The sequence below is a fragment of the Anser anser genome, assembly GCF_964211835.1.
Source record: "Anser anser genome assembly, chromosome: 16".
Classification (NCBI taxonomy): Eukaryota; Metazoa; Chordata; class Aves; order Anseriformes; family Anatidae; genus Anser; species Anser anser.
Window position 1 is genome coordinate 11936270 of NC_139737.1, and position 24309 is coordinate 11960578.

At 57.0% G+C, this 24309-nt stretch overlaps 1 protein-coding gene across 2 annotated transcripts in view; it reads right to left on the reverse strand.

Moving 5' to 3' along the window:
* ACSS2 (acyl-CoA synthetase short chain family member 2) overlaps positions 1–24309 on the reverse strand; it is a 33064-nt gene that overhangs the window by 3007 nt on the left and 5748 nt on the right. Inside the window, exons 3-17 of one of the 2 annotated variants that reach the window (XM_083801253.1) lie at positions 12356–12447; positions 11550–11653; positions 11183–11255; positions 10298–10373; positions 9122–9236; positions 7498–7536; positions 4620–4757; positions 4224–4394; positions 3197–3330; positions 2554–2686; positions 2124–2180; positions 1932–2012; positions 1160–1268; positions 948–1016; positions 36–212 (exon numbers count right to left, since the gene is read on the reverse strand). In XM_083801253.1, coding sequence (XP_083657379.1) covers positions 36–212; positions 948–1016; positions 1160–1268; positions 1932–2012; positions 2124–2180; positions 2554–2686; positions 3197–3330; positions 4224–4394; positions 4620–4757; positions 7498–7536; positions 9122–9236; positions 10298–10373; positions 11183–11255; positions 11550–11653; positions 12356–12447 — 1568 coding nt within the window. The remainder of the gene's footprint in view (positions 1–35; positions 213–947; positions 1017–1159; positions 1269–1931; positions 2013–2123; positions 2181–2553; positions 2687–3196; positions 3331–4223; positions 4395–4619; positions 4758–7497; positions 7537–9121; positions 9237–10297; positions 10374–11182; positions 11256–11549; positions 11654–12355; positions 12448–24309) is intronic. The other variant, XM_083801254.1, reaches the window with a different exon arrangement.

Genomic DNA, 24309 nt, shown 5'->3' on the forward strand with positions numbered 1-24309 from the left:
GCTACACAGCCTCCCAGACGTTTGGCTGTTCCTACCTTGTTTTTTCAGCTCATCTGCCAGGTTCTTGGTGAACTCGTGGCCATCCTTCAGGGTCACGAAGCAGTAGAGACATTCCCCTTTCAGGGGGTGTGGGTGGCTGACCACCGCAGCCTCAGAGACGGAGGCGTGCCCAAGCAAGGCTGACTCCACCTCCGCAGTGCTCAGCAAGTGGCCTGGAAGGAGAACGGCAGTGCTTCGCAGAGCTGCGTGGGGCTGGGGGCCTGCAGCCTCCCAGCAGCTGGCAGGAGGAGCTCTGCAAGCCCAAAAGGCCCCGAACTGGAGGTTTGAGAGGTCGGGTTCCTGTTCCTTGAGAAAACAGCTGGAGAAACTCATTTCAGCAGTGCAGTGGTTGGGCTGCCCCAGAAGGCTGCCAGGCATCACTCCCAGGAGGACAGGCTGCAGAGCAAGGCCACCTCCCCGGCTGTTCTCCCTCCCATCTTCAGGTTTCTTTCTTTAACAGGTCTGTGAATTGTCTCTGGCCGCAGGATTAAACAAAGCACAGGCTGAGAGGGAGCTGGATTTGGAGGGAAAACTGTCTCTGGGGACACAGCACTGAGCGGTTTGATGCAGCTTTGCTGTTAGCCCTACCTGGAGCTACAGCCTGGATCAGAGACTGCAAGGTCCTGCCCTCCCTGACTGAGATTCCCCGTGGCCCCACATGCTCCGACACAGAAGCACGTATGCTGGTTGAGGACCTCCTCTAAGAGATTACAGAAGGCTCCCTCCCTCCAGTGCACCGTGTCTGGAGGCATTAAACCACAGTCACCAAGTTTCAGGCTTGTCTGACTTGTGGACAGGTTGCTGGGCAGGCTCACAGAGGCAGAGCTGTCCCCCATAAAAGCAAGGTGGCTCTTTAACTAGCATCACAAAGCACACCGGCTCCCACTGAAGACAAAAGTTGTTCTTACCAGAAACATTCAACATGTCATCAATTCGCCCTGTGATCCAGTAATAGCCATCTTTATCTCTCCTGCAGCCTAAAAATAACCAGAAATGACAGCGTGAGGAAGCAGTGCCAGTCCTCAGAGCAACCGATAAGGGATCCTAAGGCCAGGGCACTGCAAGATTTTAATTGCTGTCCTCAGGCCTCTGCACCCACACGCCGCCCAGACCCCCTTACCGTCGCCTGTCACGTAGTACCCAGGGAACTTCTTGAAGTAGGTGGTTTCAAATTGCTGGTGGTTTCCATACAGCGTGCGCATTATTCCTGGCCAGGGCTGCTTAAATACCTACAAGGAGAAATGCAAACCTGAGTCAGTGGGAGCAAAACCAACTCTTAACCAAGCCAGCTCTCGGCCTCTGCTGTCGGTCAGTGTTTCTAAATCTAATTCAACCATCAGTGGCCAGCAAGTTCAGTTCCCACAATGCTCCAGGGCTTGTTGAGATTAACATAGCCCTTCTGCGGCTCCTGGGGACATGGAGGAAACCACCTCACTGAGGAGCTCTTCCAAAGGCTAAGGTAATACACGCTGCTTTCTACCTCCCCCAGGGATTTTATGAACTATTTCTTTTGTAAGGAGAGGGAAAATAACCTGGTCTTTCCAGTGCTGTGCAGCTACAGAGATGCTGCAGAGGCAGCCCTGAGCGATGACGCTCAGCTGCTGCCCTGTGCTAATCTATTGGGAAAGTCTCTCCACACTTGGCATAAGGAAAGGAGCGTGGCTGACAAGTTGTTCCCTTCCTCCTGCCTTGCCCGTGTGTGCAAGTGTTTTCATGGATCAGTTGAACAGCTTGTTCACAGCACAGAACTGCCAGTGAAGGGCAGCTCCTGCCACCCAAAGGGTGCCTTGTTTGGGTCCAGCGTAAGCAGAGAGGTGCTTACGGTACCGGGAACGTCCTGGAGCTGGTGGGGGCAGACAAGGGGAGGGTGGGGGAGATCAGCCCCTCTTTACCAGGTAGCCTTCTGCTTCTCCTTCCAGCTCTTCCCCCGACTCATTCACGATGGCAGGGACCACGCCGAAGAAGGGAAACGTCTGCCACGGGGACCAGACAGCAAGGAGACAGGCTGGTGAGCCCAGGCACTGTAACGTGCTAACTAGAGGGAGTGGGGATCCTTCCCTCCGGGGAGGAAGGGAAGTACTCACAGCAGAGCCTGGCTTCATGGGGGTGGCAGCAGGGAGAGACGTCAGCATGTGGCCACCCTGTAAAGGGAGGCAAAAAGGAATGAGTCTAGGTGATGCCAACCTGCTGGGGAGGATACAGCAGGGGACAGGGAGCCCATGTTTGGGCATAAAGCTTTGGAGATGCTGGAGAAAACAGAGAACAGGGTTCAGAGCAGACCTTGGCAGGGAACCTTTTGAGGTCTCCCCATGGACTCTCTGAGGCCCTGAGAGAGAAGGGGAACCAACACTTGCAGGCTACAAAAGCCACTATAGGAGTAAGCTCCTGGGCAAGCAAAACAACTAGTCCCCACAGCAGCACAGAAATATCACAGCAAACCTGCCGAGACACCCTGCTGCCTGCCGGAAGCACAAGGGAAAGAGAAGTCCCAGAGACACCCAGGTGAGGACTCACCGTCTCTGTCTGCCAGAACGTGTCCACAATGGGACACCTCTCTTCTCCCACCACACGGTAGTACCACAACCAGGCTTCAGGGTTGATGGGCTCCCCAACGGTCCCCAGCACCTTCAGAGTCTTCCTGCTGTGCCTGCAGAGAGGAGGGGGCTCGCAGGGGCTCAGCAGGCCACGGAGGGAAGCAGCTGTGAGCCTATGGCACTGCAGAGCCTGCAGGAATCCCTGGGCCTCCCTAACGTATCTGGGGTTCAGCCCCTTCTCTGCCCTCACCCGTGGGGGAAGAGGGGAAACCTCTGTGGTTTTGGTGTCTGCAAGATCCCACTTGGCTCTGCTCCTTCCCTTCCCTTGGCCAAGTTGCAGCACAGAGGGGCTATCGGCCCAGCTCACCTCCGTGAGCTTTGGGTGGGGAGCAGGGAAAAGCCGCAGCCTCCAAGCTGATCCGCAGCTTGGAAAAGAGAAAGAAGAGCCTGTTCTGGAGCGCCATGCTGAAGGGAGGGCTGGGGGCAAAGCAACACAGCCTGCAAGCTGCTGGGTTGAAGGCAAAAGGTCCTGGTTTGTTCAGAAAGCGCAGTGGGGAAGCCGCTGCTCCGAGAGGAAGCTACGCCAGAGCCAGGGGCCCCCATGCCAGCGGGGACTGACTCACTTTTTAACGGGCTCCTCCCCGTGCTTCATCAGCAGCCGGATGGCTGTGGGTGCTGTGTAGAACTTGGTCACCTTGTACTTGTCAACAATGCTCCACATTCGCCCGATGTCCGGGTAGGTGGGGACACCTTCAAACTAAGCGAGAGAGGGCAGTGACACAGCTGATCCTTGCTGCTCCCTCCCAGCGACCTGAGGCACCTTCTCGAGCACGAGCAGCTGAGAACAGCTGGACCCCAGCAGTGTCCTTAGAGGCATGCCAGGGGCACCATGCATGAAACCAGTCCAGCTCAGGACTCTTCGTACTGCTACCTCAGGATGGATTTAGCACCCTCCCGGTGCTGGTGTCCTAGCAATTGTCCCCCAAAACACCCTACCAGCAAGGGCAGCTGGGTGGCTCTCACAGTGATGTGGTCCCATCAGCCCAAATGACACTGCCTGTATCACATGGCGCAGGTGATCGGTCCGAACAGAGTGAGGGAACCACAACCAAAAGCACCCAGAACCCTACTAAGAAGGGTTCTCCCAGCATGACATTTCCCTGTTTGCATTTCCTCACGAGAGTCTCGGACACAGGCCTCTGGTTCCCGATTTGTACGCTGCCAAAGGAGATAGAGGCACAGGAATTAAATGCAGATTGCCAGATCCACCTCAGATGTCAATAACATCACTCCCTGGCTCCTGGTCCAGCTTTCACGTTAGTTTGCAGCAACCCTGGCACCCCAGTACACAAGGCCTGCATTTCTAAGGGAAAGAAACATGGGAACATTTGCAAAACTAACCACCCAGCCGCCACGCAGAGCCTAGCACTCCCCAGCACCACTGGGAAGCCACCCACATCTTCCCTGGGGACTGCCAGCTCTCTGTGCAGAGCACAGCGCACTGTGACGTGGCAGACAGCGCAGTGGGGCTTTGCACGAGGGAGAACAGCACGTCCTGCTGCATTACCACAGAGCAACGCAGGGATGCAGCTCAGCGCCACCACCTCTAATTCCTTGGAGTCGGGCCCCCAGAGGCTGCCCAGCACTTACTAACACGCTAGTCGCCCCGTTCGCCAGGGGTCCGTAGGTGAGGTAGGAATGGCCCGTTATCCACCCGATGTCAGCCGTGCACCAGTACACATCCTCAGGCTGGTAATCGAAGACGTACTTAAAGGAGGTGGCAGCATACAGCATGTATCCGCCCACGGTGTGCAGCACGCCCTGCGGGGAGAAGGCACAGCGCCGTCAGGGCGAGCTCCACCAAGGCCCCCATCCTCGCAGGCCGAGCTGAGCACCACTGGTCCCCTGAGCTCCAAGAGCAGCTGAGCAGGACAACCAGCAGAGCCCCTCCACAGCTCCTCTGCCCACCGGGGCCCCCCGGCACACCCCTCGCTGTTTCCCAGCACCGAGGGGTTGCTGTAACTCAGCATTACAGGCGAGGCATACCTTGGGTTTCCCCGTGGAGCCGCTGGTGTAGAGGATGAAGAGTTTGTCCTCCGAGTCACACCACTCGGGCTCGCACTCCGTGCTGACACCGCTCACCAGCTCATGCCACCACATGTCTGTGCCTGGATTCCAGGGGGTCTGAGAAAAGCACAAGATTAGGAACAGCCCTGGCCCGAAAAGCAGAGAGAGGGGACAAGGGGGCTGCAGCCCCAACCTCGTCACCCCTCTTGGCCCAGAGTACTCACAGCATGGCCTCTGCCCAGAGCTGCTTGCTGCAAACCGTGCATCGGAGCTGCAACTCCCACTCCGGCAGCTCCTTCCTCAGCCTGCAGCCAGCAAGGAAAACCTTTAAACGTTGTCTGGCTGCGAGACTTGAAGCGGATTTTCCGAACCATTGGCAACACAAACAAACCCCTCTCAGGAGTGGCCAGGAGAGGTGCTGCAGCTCCAGCTGCTCTGCGCTTCCGCAGCAAACAGGCCCTCTCCTGCCTCCGAGCTGCAGTCAGACAGCGAAGCAGCGAGCCTCAGCACACCGCGTACCCACTGGTGGGCCCCGGTCCCGGCCACCTGGCAGCGACCCCCATGGCAGCGCAACCCGAGACCAACAGAAACACATCAGGCTCATACCGTTTTGCCCTGCAGCCCAGAAAATCTGTTACATCCAGGTTTTAAGCTAGTTACCCTGAGGAGAAGTGACTGCTCTGACAGGGAAACACCCAGCAGCAGCTGCCCAAAGGTGCCAGAGCTGCAATGGGGCTACCAGCACCCATGGGTGATCGGCAGAGGTCACCCTGAGAGCCGCGCTGGCTGGCTCCGTCTCCGGGATGGCACGGTTCAATGCAAGACCCGAATCCACCTGACCTTCTCTCCTTTCCCTGGAGGAGCCTGGGGACAGCCGCGCGGGCAGCGCTCCTCAGCCTGAGAGCAGACCCCCACTTTGCGCACCTCCGCGAGGCCAGGCACGCTGACCCCGAGCCTCGCAGCACCAGGAGGCCAGCTCACAGCTGGGACACATCTCCGGGAAGAGCAAGGGTCCGTGGTGTGGGACAGCCCATGCACGGCCCCCAGGCTGCCCCTCGGACAAGACCGCCCCACGAGCGGACAGGGCTGGAAGGTGCCTTTGGTCCAAGAGGCAGAAACGCAAACAGGAGGACGTCACCCCAGCAAAGCAGGATGGAAACGTGGGTTAAGGGAACTTCTGGTCCTCAGCAGTGAGCTGGATCCCAGTGGCTCCGAGCTGCAGGCTGCACGAAGCAGCCTGAGGGCAGCAAGTGCCAGTGCTGCAAGTCTTGCACCCCAAAATCCCCTCGGCTGGAGCATCTCTGTGCAGAGAGCAGCCACGGGGTGGCACAGCGACTCTCTGCATCCCCAAAGCTGTGTGTGCACCGTTTGGAGGCGCTGGGATCCCACAGCCACATGGCAGTGGTGGTCAGCGTGCGGCTCCTGCGCACGTGGTGCAGGAACACCAGCTGCTCCGGCCCTTCGCTGACAGCACAGCATAGCTGAGGCCACTGGTAAAGCTCTCACAGATCCCCAGGGCACCTGTTTGGGTTTTCTTTACCTGGGAGAGAAGTTTCCACGCCTCCGGCGCATCAGCAAGCTCCCAGCAAGGCACCACGGCACACACTCCCAAGCTCAGCTCGCAGCGGCCCAGCAGTCACCTTCCGGCACCCCTCCCTCAAGGCCCCCTCAGCTTTAGCACCGCACTTCCACCGCCCCACGGAGCAGGTCAGAGCTGCAGCACAGCACGCAGCCCCTGGAACCAGGCCTGCCCGACAGCTCCCAAACCAGGGGGCCCAGCAGGACGTGCTGCCTCTCCCCGACCCAGTTAAGCTGTCAGGGTAAAAAGGAAGGAGACCCAGAGCTGAGGGATGGAGCAGAGACAAAGGTGCCTGCCGTCTGAGAGCTGCCCCGCACACCTGAGCTGGGCAAGCCGGGCTGCCCTGATCTAGGTAGGTTTTTAGGTAACTAGAGCTCGATGTAGCCAGGCCAGGAGCCAGCACTCTCCGGAGGCATCCCACTGGGGCAGTCAGCAAGGCCCTGGGGCGGCTGATGCTGAGGGCCCCCAGCAGAACTGGGGAACACCTGAGCCTCCAACAGCAGGCGGCGATGCTGATCAGTAACAGCCCATCCCAGCACGCAAGCCCGGGCTCTCAGGGTGCTCCAGCAGAGCACCCGTGCTGGCGGGCCTGCGCTTGCTTTACGTGGGGCCCTGAGGCTGCAGCTCCTCGGCCTGGACGAGCAGAGTCCGGGCCCTGGAGCCCCAGGCTTCCTGCCCCCAGCACACCGCCAGGGCCGGGGAGCTGCACGCGACTCCTGCCAGCCTTGCGACGAAGGGAAGCACATTGCGAGAACTGCTTTTAGAGGGAAAGGGGTAAAACGTCATCCCAGAGCTGGCAGCAAGTCCCAGTGGTTCTGCACTTCACCTTGCCAGCACGCTCATGTGCATTCAGGTGGCTTTACAGAAGCAGATTTGCTTCTGGCAGCAAAGTCGGTGCCGCTAACCCCAGGCTGTGCCGCACGGCCTTCGTGAAAGAAAACGAGGGGGCTGGACTGCTCCCGGTGAAGAGGAAACAGAAGGCAGGCAAGCAGCCCTGCACACACACACCTCCTCACCCTCTGCTTCTCCTTCCAGAGGCCGTCAGAGCCCCCGCAGTGCTCCGACCGCCCTCATTCATCGCTCCCGTGCCGCTGGGCAGAGGGAGGCAGAGCCCGGTGACTGCAGCCAAGCAGCGAGTGAGATCTATCGCTAACATGCAACTGCTGGCAACCCGATTAGGGGGGCACGTGTGGCCACGCAGAGCCGGAGCGGTTAGAAAGGTGGAGGGCTGGAGAGGGGAGGTGCTGAGGGGAGAAAGGCAGAGCTGTGCGTAAATACCTTGGGATGGAGTCTCTGTGAGCTCTCAGCCTTTTTTTCCTGTTAAAAATCCACAAAGAGGGTGTGAAAGTTGAGAAGCGGAGGATCCAGACCAGGCTTTGCAGGCAAGGAGTTGGAAAATCGGCCTGGCAGGCTGGAGAGGGCACGGCCCCAGCACCCAGGCCAGGAGAAGCGCTCTAAGCAGCACCCTTACCACTTCCATCACCTTCCCTAGGTACCCGTCACCTCCAGGCAGGTCTCAGGGCCAGCTGGGTACAGAAGCACAGGGCAGGCACGCAGCCCCCTGACAGCGTTACACAGGCAAACGAACAGTAAAAGTGCACTCACAGGGGAGGGCGATCTTTATTAAAGTGTCTGAACAAGAACAGCAGCAAGACCCAGAGGGTAACAACAGGCAGCCCTGCTCCTGCCTCCGCCGGGAGGCCGCTCAGTAGCCTCAGATCACCAAAAGCAGCAGCAGCGCGGGGGCTGGCTGCGCCGCAGCTTCCCAGCTGGGTAAGCACAACAAATGCCGGCCTGCTCCCGCCTTCCCACCCCTTTGCAGCTCCCCTCTCCTAGCGAGAGGAGGGGCAAGGCAGGCCAGCGTAATACGGCCAGGCTGGCAAACAGTGAGCGACACCCCAATAAAATCAACACAGCTGAACAAGCAAAGTCAACTGAAAGACACTTCATCTGCTGGGCTTGTGCCAGGGTGTGCAGGGACCTTCCCTTTGAAGGCAGAGCCCAAAGCTCAAACACGTCCCCCACCCACAGCCCATCTCTGGGCAAGCGCCAGCCTGCACGGGCCGTATCCCAGCACCTAGGGACAACTCGATGCACTGCTGTGAATTAATTACCAAACATTTAGGAATTGCCAAATATTTAGGGACAGAAGACAATGCCACGCGACACGGAGCACGCTGTTAGTGCTGGGTGGTGATGGGAGGATGAAGGCAGTACCTGGCTGCCAGGTGCAGCAGGGCTGAGCCCAGCCCCAGGAGCTCAGCAGGATGCCACGGCTCCTGACACCTTCTCCTCCTTCCACCCCCATCTAGCCACATGTCTCTGGCCCACATCCTTTCATCTGGTTTCAGTTGCGAGGGAAAGCCCCAGCCCCAACAGCTGACACAGTTCCTGTGCCAGCTACACAGTGACTGCATTATTCCCAGCTTACGATTGTTTCCGTGGGGCCTGGGCTCAGGCCCCAAGAACAAATCTTCTCTCTCCCGTTCCCACCGTCACAGCTACAGTGCAGGAAGTCATTGCTCCTTGCACAAAAGGGGAGATAGACACAGGATTAAAATGGGAGAGTCCTTCACTGGACAGAGGAAAGCACCATCTTGTCCTCGTCCTAGCAGCATCCAGCCTGGGGAAGCTGCGCCCTGCTGTGCTTTCAGGGATCCCGCAGGTTGGCGGCTAGTGATGGTGTTAAAGAAAGCTGCAGGGAAGGGATCTTGGGGAAGACAAAGGAACCCTTCTTCATACCACTCACAAAGCAACAACAGCAAGCAGGGAGAAAGCAGGAACAGGAGTCAGAAAACAGGAGCATCCAGGGGAGCTCTACAGTGGTTTCACACTGAGCGATTTGCTGGGCTCTGACTTACAGAAGACAAAACGCCCCCAGCCCCAGCCCCAAGGAGCATACCTGTACGTCCTGGCACAGCCTTTTGAGAGGGGGAGACTTGCTGCACGTCCCGTCCGCTGCTATCTCTTCCCTCCCCATGTGCTTCACCACAATGCACTTTTTCAAAGGGGAGCCCCTGTAAAGGGAAAGGGGCCATCAGCTCAGGCTGCTCCAGCTAAGCCTGCCCTTCGGGGGTTTTATGGGCTGCACTGAAAGCAGAGCAGAGGCCCTGAGCTGCGTTTCTTAAGCATCATATGCTGCCTGTGTGCCCACACTGTCAGCAATGTCAACAACATTTTTCTACAAATTTGTTGCTTTTATTCTACCTTACCAAGCCAGGAACACTTCGCCTGCTAAACAAAAGGTTACAAACAAGTCATTACCAATGCCTGTCTTCCCCCATCCCAACCCCCAGGGAACGCTATCTGTTATCGTGACCTGCATCTCTTGCCAATGAAGAAGGGAGAGCAATCGGAAGAGGAAGCTTTGGTGTGGAAGTGTAAGGATCTAGGTGTGGTCTCCAGTGTGCCAGGCTTACAGATGCGGTCACTATCAAAGTCATTTCACCCTGTTTATTTCCCTTTCAGTAAAGTGTGATGGTATCTGCCTGCCTGTGACGTACCAGTATTTCAGCAAAGACCCTTTTAAAATGGAGCACCTTAACCACACACCTGTGCGCAGCCAGGCACTGATCCTAAGCACACGTTGGTGCATGCCAATTAAAGTGCTGCTTCCTGTTACACAGCCATTTCCCAGAGCTGAAATAGTTCTGTTTTATTTCATTATTGTAGAACAAGTGGTTTTTAGGCAAGATTTAAGCCCCATCTCAGCATGTACCACAGCGTTGTGTCAGACCACGCACACTGTGTACAGAGGTGTGTTATTCCCTCCCGCTCTACAAGCTGCTGCTACAGCACTGGGAGATCTGCCACGGGTTGCAGGGATTTGGGATTATACAGTACATCTCCAGCAAATCCTCCCATCCAACACGCGGGCCTCCAGGTCAAAATGGACAAGAGCAAAGTTTAAAGATAATATTTTTAAGACAAGGTAGTTGAACTGCGTGTTACTTTTGAAAGGCTTACTGCAGCTTGTGTCAGACCTGCTCCAGTCTGCCCATCTACAAAAGTTTCCGTTCCCAGTTGTGCGGGAGCAGATTCCAATAAATGCCCTTCTCACAAAGGAATCTGAACTTACTTGTCTTTACATTTCTGGAGGGCTTCGTCTGCAATCTGCTTCAAGTTGACCAGCTTGTCTCCTCGATAAAAGGCATCTACAAAACAGTAAGGAAAACTTGAGAGAGGCTCCTCAGCCAAGGCAGCCTGGGACAGCTAGAAACGACAGGCAGCTTCACGAGGGCAGAGCAGAACTCATGCACCAGAGGGAGGGAAAGACGACAAGCAGCTGATGGGAAAGGTTTCCTAATATATCCCTTTGGTCTAGAGAAAAGGATGCCAAGAGAAATGGTGAAATTCTTTCCCTGGGAGAGGTTCAGATTTGACCCAACAAGGCTTTTGGGAATATCCTGGGGGAATAATTCAATGTGGCCAGAACGCAGATTGTAAAGTTTAGCGGGTCCTTTCCATGCCATGGATCTATTAATAGTAACAGCACTGTCTCAGAAAACAGCTGTGGAAAACGCAGTGGGCTTACATGCAAACACCACCACTTTCCGTATTCTTTGCTTTACAAGTTTGGGAGTTGAGATAGGAATTTCCTTGAAACCGGGAAGGGAGGGAATCCTCATATTTGGACTGCCCCATAAATGATACATCTTGCAAACATCTGGCTTATTTTGGAGAGAAACATGGATGAGAAGCATTTGGAAACATGTTATTATCAGCTGGTGACATCATGCTGTACAGGACAAAGTGGGCGGGCTGCTTAGATGCTCTGCTGTACATTCAAAGTGGAAAACTGTGCTCAAGCACAGCTACAAGCAGCGTAACTGCCTCGCAGCAGCTCAGCTGAAGCACCGCCCCTTCCTCTCCCAATTCCAAGCACATCTGGCTTTTAAAATACAGACCTTTCAGACAGCCAACAGAAACAGCTCAGGGTCAGGGGCACTGAAGCGCGTTTTACCTGCCGTAATGAGGAGAGAACAACCGCAGTCAAGAATCCGCTCACAAAGAGAGTTCGCTGAGAAACCTGCAAACTGACAGATCACACGACCAAGTTAACAAGCGACGCAACAGGGATGGCCACAGCTGTGCTGCTCCCCCACCATAAACAATACCACCCAGCATCGATGGAGAGCACTAGAGGAGCTCATTCCGTGGTGCAGAAGAGGGCTAGGAAACAGAGCATTACTTTAGTTTCCATCCATCTTATGGTCAGTGCCCCTCTTTTCAGCTCTTCCAGCTTCTCTCTCTCCTCACCCTCCTAAAACCAGGAGCTGCTCCCCCCCAACAGCCCTGCACTGAGAGCGATGCGCAGGGCTTGCTCCTACCACAACGGAGTGAAGAGCCCCGATCCTGGCACAGGCGAGCATGGCTATCACCAGCTCCAGGATCATCGGCAGGTAGATGGAAATTCTGTCTCCTTTCTTCACACCTGTGGAGGGAAAACAGACATGTCATTCATCAAAACGAACACGTTACATCGAAGGAAGCATCTATACAGGAAAGTCAATGTTTATATACACACAGTAAAGCTTCAGCTGGAGCTAGAGCTGAACCAGCCTTGCGTGGAACACCTCAGCTCTCCAGGCCAAAGCAAGTGTCCACAGGCATGAGCTTCCACTGCCATCTCCCAGCAATGCCCACGCAGCCATGGCAGACACTTGAAACGTGAGGAACTTTACACCAGTGGTGACCAGAAAGAGAGCCCCAGCCTGTCCAGGAACATCAGGCACGTGCACTTTGCCTTTCAAGCCCCACAGCTCTTGTAAGGTGACTGCAACGAATGCTCCACGTTCTGATCAGACAGGTTCGGTCCCTTGAAGGAGGCAGAAACGTAACCAGTGCCCACTGCTAGATGGAAAAGTCCAAGAGCAGGAAGCTTTGAGCACAGGTTCTTCCCTAGTACAGCTGACACGAGCAGCACTGACGATCTTTCACATACAGAACTGGAGATGAACGTGCAGAGCAAACCTGCACATACCCTCCTCTACAGCTGTGGAAGCCAACGGAGAAGTGAAGCACTTTGCACAGAATTACTCAACAGCCTAGCAGCCACGCAGAGAACAGACACAGTGTCAAAAGCCAGCCTAATGCTTTCCCGGTACTCAGCGCTCCTGTTGCTCCAGCCGCCTACCTTGGTTGCGGAGGACATTGGCAAACTGACAGACTTTGTGCAGCAGCTCGCTGTAGGTGATTTTCATAGAATCCCCAGGCTCGTTCCCTTCCCTGGAAAAAAAAAAAAACCAACAAGGTGGTGTTTGTTACTGTACAGGCACTACAACGTAACAGTGATCCTGCAGACTCAGAGGTACTTACCCTTGTGGGCAACACCGATGTCCTCACCTGCCCTTCCAAGCACAGAGTAACCAAACCCCAGAAATCCAATTCCGGACTAAAGTTTTCCAATAGTGGGACAATTTAGTCCAAAGTCCCCATCCCCACGTAAGTGACTACAATTAAACACAATCGAACGCCCACAGTGTAAATACGTGGTGCTTTCAGAGAGCAGACGGAGGAAGAAGGGGCTAAGAGAACCAAAGCCGAGAGTGCACAGGTCACGAGGAAGCTGGGATCTGTGGTATGGCACCCCTGCTCACACACACTTACGCCTGCAGACTTGTCTGCATGAGACATTGGCCAGTGTTGTCCTGCAGCACCACCCAGCCCCTGCATGCCTACTGCCTGATGAACTGGGACGGGATGCCAAGGGCTGTCTTATATTCCAAGGTCATATATTTATACACACGTGTATTTGTTAAGTGCCAGGCCTGCTCTGCATTATTTTCTGCCTGTGGTCCTCCCTGAATGGTTGGACTTGATGATCTTATGGGTCCTTTCCTAGCTCAGTTACTCTGTGACGCCCCGAACCAGCCCCGGGCTCCTGTAACTGCGGTGCCAGTCCAGCGGGACCTTGGCATTAGGCACCCCAGTGAGAAGGGCCAAGAGCTGCACCCAGAGATGGAACAGAAATGTCACATCCCCAGGGAAACGGTCTGTTACCAACATAAAAACACACCTAGTTTTAACGCAACACAAGGCTTCAGCTACTGCAGAGAAGGAAATGAGGTGGCACCCCCGACAGATCAAGAGATTAGCAAGGAAAAGTTGACGTGACTTCCCACGCAGCAGGGCAGCAGTCTCCCACAGCCGGGAAGGAGGGAGACACTTCCCCTGGTCTCTCCCCAGGCAGCCAGCACACCAACACGAGTGACCCCTAGAAGAATAGCCGTGGCTCTCAGCTGACAGTTCCCCTTGAGAAGTGTCCCCTCGACTACGTGCAGGGGAGTGAAAGACAACACCAGTGCTGGGGAGAGGCCAGGGCGCACCTCCACGCGGCTCTGTCCTCAGGACTGCGGCCAGGCTCCCTCTAAGTCGGGAACACAAACCTCACACCTTTAGCATCCCAAACAGCCCCGAGCACGCACAGACACACCAAATTCTAGCTAAAAGCAGCCACTGCTCTCCCCTCCCCCAGCAAGGCAAGGGGAAGGAGAGCTGCTCTGGCACAGGAACGGGTAAGGGAAATACTCTCATTTCTCACGTAATTCCCCAGGAACGGCTGCTCTGCGTCGGCACGACAGCAGCAGGGAGCCACGTGCTCTGCTGGCAGATGCGCTCCTGCTGGGAGCGGCGCAAAGGCTGGGGGAGCCCCACAGACGCAAGCCCCGCACCTCCGCCCCGGGCAGGGCCTTTCAGGACCGGTGGTTACACGCGCACGATGCCCTTCGAGAACCGCTCGTGGATCTGCCACCTACAAACTCAGCTCGTCCCATTTATTCCTGTGGCTGCCACTGGGCTCTAGCAATCGGCTCCGCTGATACCTGCGCTGATGTGCAGCACACCTCCAACCGGCCACTCCTGAAAGGGGATTCCCGGCCGGATCCTTTAGGCAAGTTTGCCCCTTTGTAAGCACAGAGGAAAAGAAACGTGAATACCAAGACTCCTGAGAAGGAGCAGCAGTGTTTGGGGCAGGCAGCTCAGCCCTGGCCTGAGCAGCTTCCTCCCCTTCCCCTCCCATAACCGAGGGCGTTGCTTCACGACAACTCAGCTGCGTGACATGAGACCGTTCAACGGGTTCCCTCGCAGCGGGGCTCTTGCTAGTGGAGAGGAACCAGGAAATCAGAGGATTTCCTTTCCGATTTTATTACTCGAGGGTCAAAGAGCTGGGCCGAGCAGCTGTGGCTCAGCTGACTTGAGGGAAGAGCATCTCCTCCCGTTACTGTCCCTCCCCGCACACAGGGCTCCTCGGGGCAGCAGCGCTGGGGTGAGCAGTGCTGACCAGCTTGGGCCAGACACGCAGGAGCACTGCGCCTCAGGGACAAGCCTGGTTCTAAAATCTCTCTGCAGTACAATTATAAAGCTTCCCGAGAGGAGCTGGAGCACTGCAGCCCACTAACCCCTCACCTGAAGGCCTCGCTCCCAGGGCTGCTGGGCGTTGTGCAACCCCGAGCCCAGCCCAAGCCTGAGGAACGGGGCAGGGAGGGGGCACCCTGCCGTGCCCACGCTCTGCCCCAGCACAGCGTTACAACCTTCACTGGAAGAAAAGCTCTTCAGGAGGAAGGACTAGAGCAGGCTGCCCCAAAAGACGGCTTCCCCTCTCGGGCAGGCAGCCCACGGCTGCTGCAGCTGCTTGGGGACTGCACGAGGGGCAGGAGCTGAGCCCTGGGGCTGCCTTAGCCAGGGGCAGAGCAGAGAGCAGCCAGCTGCCCGGGGCAGGGAAAGCAGCTTCGCCCATCGGGTCAGTGCCACGAGAGCGGCCCGGGAAGGGGCAGGAGGGCGCTGCTCCGGGTGTACAGCCCGGGAGGATCAGGGCCGAGCCCGGCAAGGTTTGGCTCCCCACTTCGAGCACTTGCTGACCGCGTTCCTCCCGCGGGTTGCGACAGAGCCTGCCCTGCCCTGCCCACAGACAGGCCTCCCAGGCACCCATTTGCTCCGCGGGATGAGCTGACGGTGGGACGGGGCTGGGGCCAATGGGGACGGCACAGCCCGGGGCCGCCGCGGAGCACAGCTGCTGGGGTGAGCAGCACCCGTCCCGGGCCTGGCACCTCCACGCTGCCTTCCCGGGCACAGCACCCGCTGGGGACACAACCCCACCCATCCGTCCTTGCCCCCATCTCACGTGTCCTGTAGCCAGGTCCTACTCTTTTCCAGGCCATGAGGAGGGGCTGGGGACGGGGCACACGGCCAGGCTCATCCCTAACGCCAGCACCCACAGGGCACGGCCAGAGAAACGTGGGGAGGGAGTGCGAGGCCCGAGGGAAGTTTAAACTTTTGCAAGGGTTTTCCAAGGGCTTTTCAGAGTCCTCCCTGGGCTTCATTCTCGTGACTGCAGAAGAGCTCCACCAGCACGAGGAGGGGGAAACATCAGGCTTTGGGACGATGAATTCAGATTAGGGCGGCCCTCGCCTTCAGGGAGCCACGGCCACGCTTCTGCAGAGGACACCCGCTGCCAGCGCGCCTCCTGCGGAGACCTCGCGGACCTCTCAAGAGCAAGCGATTGTTTCGAGTCTCCCTGCGTCTGAAAATAGCTCGCAGTGCCCGCAGCTACACTCAACGGGCTGCAAGAGCACTCAGGGATTGTTCTGCCCTCTTCTCTGGCACAAAAGCCACCACAATGAAGCATTTCAGATGGGGCATTTAAAGGAATGCCTGCTTGCATGCTACGAAGTGCTGCGTGCGTCAGAAAGGAGCTTGTGGATTCCTGGAAGCAAAGTTCTGTGAGCATCTTCCCTCTGGTGCCCAGCAGGTAAAAGCAAGAACCATCAGTCCTGAGCATCTCACACAGACTCACTTGTCCAAAAAAATCAACTGAAAGATACATAAATAGCACTCAGAAACAGCACGAAAACATGACCAGAGTGCTCACCTCTGAGCAGCCCAAGTCCCCAGGTATGTCTTTAAGCACTGCTGATGAAAACAGATGACAGTGGTGGTGCCCGCGACTGCCGGTGTGTGATCTTGGAGCTAACAGCAAGCCTGCCTCTGAAAACAGAAACCAATTTGCAACCCCCCAGGCACACCGCTAGATGAAACACCCGGCAAAACCCAGCTTCAGCTGAACAGGTTTCTTGTCTCCCCCAAGCTGAACCCTGCATTTAACAGCTAGGGATCCAAGTGTCACAAGGTCATCTGGACCACAGCAGGGACGCACAGAGGTTTTAGCACTGGAGGAGCCCTCAGGTAAACGGAGCCTTAAACCAAACCCCCAGCTACGCCCCTTCCAAGGCCGGGTGTTGAAAACCTCCAGCTCTGTGCACAGCTGAGGGCTTCCCAGCTGCCCGCAGCCATTTGCCACCAGGAGCAGACAGCCCAAGGGCAGCCGGTGCCATCGCCACAGCGGCACCGAGCCCCGCACAGAACGGAGCCCCGGCCACGCGTCAGGGGCAGCGCGGGCTCTGCAGAGCTCCTCCGCCACGAGCGGGGCCCAACGCTGCGATGTGAGGGAGGAAGAGAGCTGCAGGTGGGAAGCCCGAACAGTTCTCGCCTCCGCAGCTAAACCACGCTTACAGCCAGGCTGCCTGCTCAGCCGGCAGCCCGACGCTGGCGATGCAGAGCCGCAGCCGTATTTCACCTGGCACACACATACGGGGAGGCTACCTCGAGGTCGAGCCTCCCCGTAAGAGTGATCACACAGGCTAGCGAGAGATTTAGCATTGCACATTCACTGCACAGCAGGGAAGAGGGTTTGTAGGAGCAGCTACGCGACCTGAGACGCATCGACTCCAGCAGGGACCCTGGGGAGCCGCGGCGGCTGAGGAGCGGTGGTGTGGGAGCGGGGCTGGGGCCAGATCCACGCCCGGGCACCTGCGGCGCAGCAGGTTAAGGAGTTCGGCGCTCCCTCGAGCATCGGGACTGACTACAAGGTTTTTTAGAGCACCGCTCTGCTCCAACCACACATAACCGAGAGGGCACTGCGCTGCCATCCCAGCCAGCTGAGCCCATTTTAGCTGCCGCAGCTCAGCCGCAGGACAACAAGCGGGACGGGGTGGGGACTTCTGGACCCGCTACAACTCCCCGGCCAAGGGGACGCACGCTTCCAGAGCGCCCAAGCGGACCGAGGGGAGCTGAGCCAACAGTAAGCCAATGCTCTTTGGTTTCTCTTTCATCACATTTCTAAGTAACAATTATTTACATAACCTGGTTGAATCCAGCTCCCTTATGCAATGACGCAGCGTTTGTGTGGAACAGCAGGAAGCGCAGGTTGCATCAGTGGAAGTTATGGTTTTCAGGGTAATTGCTGATGATAATTGTGGTTTACAGGGGTTATAACACCGCTAAGAGAAGCTGGCGCGCAGGAGAAGATGATGGAAGCTGAGCAACTGAAGTGTTAGGCGTCCTCAAGATCTGCCAGAACATCCGCAGATCTGCAGGGTGTCAGTTCACATTAGACAGGGGAAGGAGAAAAAAAAAATAAAATCATACAAACCACTGCAGACAAAGTGGGGCACAATGCCAGAGCCTACCCAGCCCCTGTAAACACTCCCCCTGAGGACCAAAGGGGCTGAAGATTATTTTGTTCCTCCCTTAAGCTTCTGTGACCGTATTACTCTCACATACAAGCTCGGCCCGGAGCTCACAAGCAGAGGGGTCCCAAATCACCGGGACTGCCAGCTGTCAGTCCCTGAGGGCAGTGGGGTTTGGGGCATGGCTTGGCTCCGGGCAGAATCCAGCAAGGAGGTGGCAGCAGCAAGGAAGAGAGCCCCAGGGAGCCAGGTAGAGCTCCTCTCACCTCCCCTTAAGGCCTGCTGGAAGAAGGGGGAGAACCAGGAGGGTGTGGACGATGCAGAGGAAGTGCTCCGGGGATGCTCCTGCAGCAACCAGTCCCTCTGGGGACCCGGCAGGTGTTTCCAGAGCAAAGCAAACCACCTCGAGGCCAGCAGGGGTCATTCGGCAGGCAGCAGGGAGGTTGCAGAAGCTCCCAGAGCAGCTCTGCTTAGTGCAGGGGAGAGGCTCTGCATCTTAGCTAGCGGGGAGCACCCTCCAAGAAACAGATTCCAGTTGGAAGGAGGTGGTGGGAGAGCAGAGGACCCTTCCCAGTGATGCAGTGCGATGGGGAGAACTCGCTCAGCAGAGACCTGCAGAAAGCTTCCCGCAGAGCAGACGCAGGCACTGGGAGAAGGTCGCTGCAAAGCACCCCCGGTGCCACCCAAACCGGAGCACGGTCGGAGCCCAAAACCCCTCCTGAGCGAGGGACCAAGCTGGTGCACGAGGGGACGCGGACAGCAGTCTCCCAGCTCCTCCCCGGCCAGCAGCCCGGCCCCGGAGCAGGAATACAAGGAGGACGGAGCGCTTCCCGGAGCGCTTCCCGGGCCACCTCACGTGCGAGGCCGCAGGGGGCAGCCAGCCAGCCCTCGGCTTCCCGGTCACCCCGGCTCCAGAATTAGAGCCGCCGAAATGCCAGGCAGAGCTTGGCCGGGCCAAGCCGCTGCCGTGTGGGGAACGGGCTCACGTGCACGCCGCGTGGGCGGCCGGAGCCCCAGGCCCTCGGAGCCGGCGCTGACACGCGCAGGCTGCGTGCAGCTAGCGGGGCTCTCACCTGCTCGCAGCCTCCCCCGTGCCATCTGGCCTGGGCTGCGCTCAGAGGGCCGGGAAGCCGGTGGCCTGCAGCAGGGTCTGAGACGGCCTGGTGGCTTGGGACAGCCACTGAGGCTAAAGGAGAGGTGGGTTCGCACCCTACACCTAGCCTTGCTTATCCCAAACGGCACAGGAACAGTACTGGAGTAGAAGGAACCCTTTAAAAGTCTCACTCCTTGCAAGAACAGACGAGGCAGAAGTGGAGGTCTGGGGAGGCCAGCTGGGCGAGCTAACCCGAACAAGACAGCTTCACGGAAAACAGAGGATGTATTTGCTGGCACATGGGTTGTTCAAGATGGGAATGCTCCTAAACAGACTGCTCGGAACAGAAGTGCTTCCAGCAGGGTTCTGCACTCTGGGAGAAAGCTGGGGAGCTCACGCAGGTTTGCAAAAAGCATTCATGAAAAAGTTTCCTAAGAGCAGGACAGATTGGCCACCCCTGCCGTGCTTACCGCCCCTATCACCCACCTCAGTGCTGATACACGGCAGGAAATACCCCGAGGAGTTCTGGGAAGGCTGAAGGTTTTTACGAGAGGTTTGCCAGAAAGCTCAGCCTCCACATTCCCTGCAATCACACTCAAATCCTGTTGCGTCATGACACAGATCGAGAAAGAAGAAGTTGTGTAATGACAGAGCATAGCCTGGGAGGGACTGGTGAAGGGGCTTTCAGCCTCTCCAGAAACACTTGGCAGCGCTTCACGAGAAGACTGCTAGGCAAACCTGGCAACAAATCCTGGGGAAAAGAAAAAACATATCCACTTAACACCACCACTTTTCAGATCCATACAGCTATCTCAGAAACCCTATAATTTTCCACTCCAGTGCCCCCATACACACAGGTAAGACCTAAGACAACTCCACTGCCAGCTCTGTCTCTGAGCCAAACCTTTTCAGCTGGAAGTTGACCACGTAGCTATGGAGAACAGGTTCCTCCTGCTGCAAAGAAACCCAAACAAGGCCGGCAAACAGTGCCCATGCCCTGCGCCAAAGCAGCAAAACGGAGCTCGTTTCCAGAGGGACCCTGGGCCACCGCCTGCTTTCTGGCCAGGGCCTCGGCCCGCTGATTGCCTCTGGAAGCGGCGGGATGGGAACAGCCTGCAGTGAAAACACCCAGCACCCTGCGAGGTTGCTAGTGTCCCACAGCAAGATCCAATCCATCTTGCTGTCCTTCCTTCTCATTAAGGACATTCTCAGCTCCTCGCAGCCCTTCAGAATCTGAACAAGTACCAGAGGCACCTAAAGAAATAATATTTATTTTTTGCAGTCCAAACACCATTCGCTTCGCTGTGCCCTGAGCACCGCCTGCAGCACACAACCCAGCCCGAGGTGGACACACAATTCCCCACGATTCTTCCACTCATCTCCCTGGCTGTGCCCTAAAACCTGCTCCAAGCCCCTTTCACCAGGCTCTAGGATGCTCGGACAGCTCTGAAGGAGCCACCACCAACTGACAGCACCGCCGGTGTCAACCAGCCCACATCAGCAAGTGAGGAAAGCCGACGGATGGGGCTGGTGCTGCTCGTGTTCCCACCTGAGCGCCTGATGCTCGAGAGGCACGTTTTTAGCACTGCCAGCAGCTGCTGAGGCCCTTTTCAAGGAGGATCTTCTATTGCTTTGGCACATTTGCTCAAACAAGGCAGAGAGCTGACAGCCCCCCCAGACGAACCCCCTGGTGGTGGTGCCAGCGGTCCTCCTGCGCTGACGGGAGCGGGTTCAGCAGCGAGGGGAGGCCTCCTGTCCTGCAGCTTCACTTGTTCCTGCCTTTTCTTTTTTTTTTTTTTTGAGTAACCATCATGTAAAGAGAACGCGCATTAACCCTAATTAAGTTCTTTAAGTATTTTACAACACAAGACAGCCAACGAAGAACAGCAATTGCTTATTACCTGTTTTATTTAGAGCCAGCTCCATTCACCCTTAAAACAAAAGGCCTGGGGATCACAGGGCTGTGACAGAGCTCCTGTGCAAGGTCAGAGAGCTTGGCCGACCTCAGCCACCGCCGCTAGCCCTGCGAGCCAACCCCTCTGCATGCTGCAGGACAGCGAGATAGTTTGACACGGGAGGAAACATTTTAGATGTTTACCATAAGTAATATTGTCAGAGGAGCACGGACTATTTTTACCAGCCCAGCAGAAGGAGAGCTTATTTCCAGCACCACACAGCTGATGCCTTGTTTAAACAGTTTGCAGCCGGGCTACGAAACATATCCTGGGCGAAGCTGGGGTAAGTAAACTAGCCAACAGGCTGCCCGCAGCTGGTGAGCACCCCGTTTTGGAAAGCGGTGCAGCTCTGGGTGAGCATGCTGCCGGATTTTCAAGACACAGAAACACTGAAGGCCAAGTAAGCTGGTTTCACTGGGGCTCAGAAGATATCCACCGAGCCCACGATGAGGAGTCGTGCCTTCAGTCAGGTTTTTGGAGGGCTGTCAACATCATGCCTCAAATCCCTGCAGGTGATGGGCAGGTGTCACCTGCTGGCCTGCCCTCTCACTCTGTATCACACACATCCCCCAGAGGATGGGCAGTGGCACCAGGAGGGCTGAACCAGCGGGTATGCGGATACAAAAAGGCAGCCAGGAAGGCGGCTGATCTCCCTGCGGGATTCCCCTGCAGAAGGGAGGTGGCACCTGCCAGCAGGACGGGCTCTGAACCCGCAGAGAACCGCCAGGGCTCCTGACTTCATCCCACACCACCTGGTGACATCTCCAACAAACAGCGTGCAGAAACGCAGAGACGGAGAGCCTGCCCCAGGCAGGTGTAGCAGCTCTGACACGGGACTGACTGAACGTCAGCTCCTCGTGCTGCTGAAAGACTTCATCAGCGCCTCGGTAAATTGATACTGCAGCCTCACAGCTCCGGGCACAGAAAGCCCCCCAGGCACAACAAACGCAGCTCCCCATGAACAAACTGCCACGCTTGTAACAAGTACCCATCTGCACTTCTTGTAAGGCCTGACCACTCTGTCCCCTGTAAATGCCCCCACTCTGAGCAAGCCTCATCCGCTTCAAGCCTAATTCCTTGCCTGCGTCTTTGCCTTTCACACAGCGGTGCTGGAGGAGAACACACAAACCATCCACGCAGCCAAAATAATCAGGTTTTCTAGCCCAGTGAGCAAACTGAAGGCTCTGATCTTCCCTGCAAAGGAGCACGCCCTCGATCTGTACGGGAGGTCAGCAACCTCTCTGTCCTTGAACTCCATTTATCCACCTGCAGTTTCAGTTCCTCTGCCAATCCTCACAACGTGCAACCCTTGCGTAACCCCAGCGTCCCTCCCAGCAGGGAGCAGACTATTCTAAGAACATACCCAGGTGCCTACAATGTCTGCCAGAGTTGCAAGATGCAAGTTTCACAGGCTGTGAGAAAATCCAGGAGCTCCCGTACTTCCCCGGGTAGTTATTGTGCAACGACACACCCAGAAGTGTGCACGGAGGTGGCTTTGGGAAGGAGCGTTAGGGCAGAGGTACAAGAAGCAGCTCCAGGAAAATTACTAAGTTGCTTGTGCTGAGCTACAGCCAGACCCTGTCAGTCCAAAGACGAGCATGATAAAAAAAATACCAGCTAGTAAGACAGAAGCAGCCGCAGGTCTCACTTACCCTGCTGCACTGCACTGCAGGCAATGGGACGCTGACAGCCCCGCAGGCAGGATCCCGTTAGACGAAGCCCCAGCACCGCGCCCGTCAGAGCCAGGCCCCGGGCTTGGTCTCACCAGCAGCAGCAGGAGATGCTGGAGGGGGCACATGAGCCTGGCCCCCGTTGCCAGACCAGACAGCAGCAACACTGGGGAGCCTGCTGTGATCCTGAGAGGTGACCGCTCAGAGAGGAAGCAAAGGGTGAGGCTAAACCAGCTTGATTAGAAGGCCTCTCTTCTCTCCATGGCTAAATTAGTCTCTTGATTAATATCTTACAGGAAACCTCACGAAGGCTGCCTGACGACAACTCCGTCCACATGCTCACCATCACCGCAGCGAGCCCCAGCAGCTCAGCACGCAGCCCTTCTCCTCGCAGCAGCCCAGACAGCGCAGGGGGCTCACCCCCATCCCGAGGGGACACGAGGCAGGTCACCCTGCTGCTCCCAGCGCCAGGCAGAGCCCCGCCAGCGGCAGCAGCACGCCGCACACCCCGGCCAGCAGCCCCGCAGCTTCACATTCAGCTTCCTGCAGTCCTCTGGAGCACGTGCCATCTAATCCTGGGCACCCACTGACACCCAGCTTGTTTCTCTGTCAAATACTTCCTGGCTATTCCTTCATATTGCTACAGACAGTGTAACCCTGTCAGCAGCAGCTACCAAGAGCTGCAGAGCAAGCGGCTGCAAACAGACAGCTGGGACGGCCCAAAAGCAACCTGCTCTGCTCAGCGTTGCCACCAGCTCGTGCTCCCCAGCAGGAGAGGCTGCTCGTACAGTCCCTCCCTCCTCAACAATCGCACCCGCGCTGTCCACAGGCTCCCTTTTGTTAAAAGGGGAGAAAAAGCCCCATTCTGCCAGCCTTGGCCTCGCCAGCTGCTGCTGCAGCCCGAGAAGCCCTCACGCGTTGCTGCGCCCCTGCACCGCCGCCAGCGGCCTGCCAGCTGCCGGAGACCTCCCGGCAGAACCAGCACAGGCTCCGGGCTGAGAGCACGTCCCAGTTCTCCCTGCTCTTGTTCCTGCCCTGCCAGCTTCCCAGAGCACATCCTGAGCGGGACAAGGCTCTGCAGAGGGAGAACAGGGCTTGAGATCTCAGAAACAAACAAAGCATCCTTCCCAGCACTTCTCAGCCAACTGGCACGTGCACCTGCTGGGGACAAGTCGAGCTCTGCTTCCAAATCTGCCCTCAGAAGGGAGCAAACTTGGTGTGCCTGCACCTGCCTGCTGTCTGACTAACGTGGGGCTTCAGCACTGACTCACAGCACCCAGGAAAGCACAGCCTGCACATCGCTCCTCTGACTGGAAGGGACAGCAGCAGCCCGAGGAAGGCATTTTGCTGTTCTCACACGCTCAGTTCATCCTTTGGCACAATCTCTTAGGCGGAAACTGCCTCAGACTTCACTAGAAACAAAGAGGATGTAGGACGCAACATAGTAAGCATGAGCCATTAACAGAAACGCTCAGGACACAACCACCTCAAGATACGAGAGCAGAAAGCTGGCAGATGCCAGATCTCAGCACAAACACGCAGCCCCCAGAAACAGGCTTCCGACCCCGACCAGTGTTTTCCATCCCCTCGGGCCAAACCCTCGTGCAGGTCTCACGAGGCTGCCCTGGGGCAGCACCACCTCCTCACGGCACCTGTACCTATCAGCATGACACCAGCCAGCGCTCGGAGCAGCCCGCAGCTGAGGACAGAGTGCATCCAGCAAGAGAGAGAGGCCCCAGCACTGCAGCCGAGGACGAGCTACCAGTGCTCCTGTCCCAGCCCGCACTCACACAAGCATCCAGACAGTCACTGCTTGCACAACTGCCACGGCATTAACCACACCGGGGTGTGACTGTCCCTGTACTGGTGCAGGAAGGATTCCAAAGAAATAAGGAAAACCCCTCCTC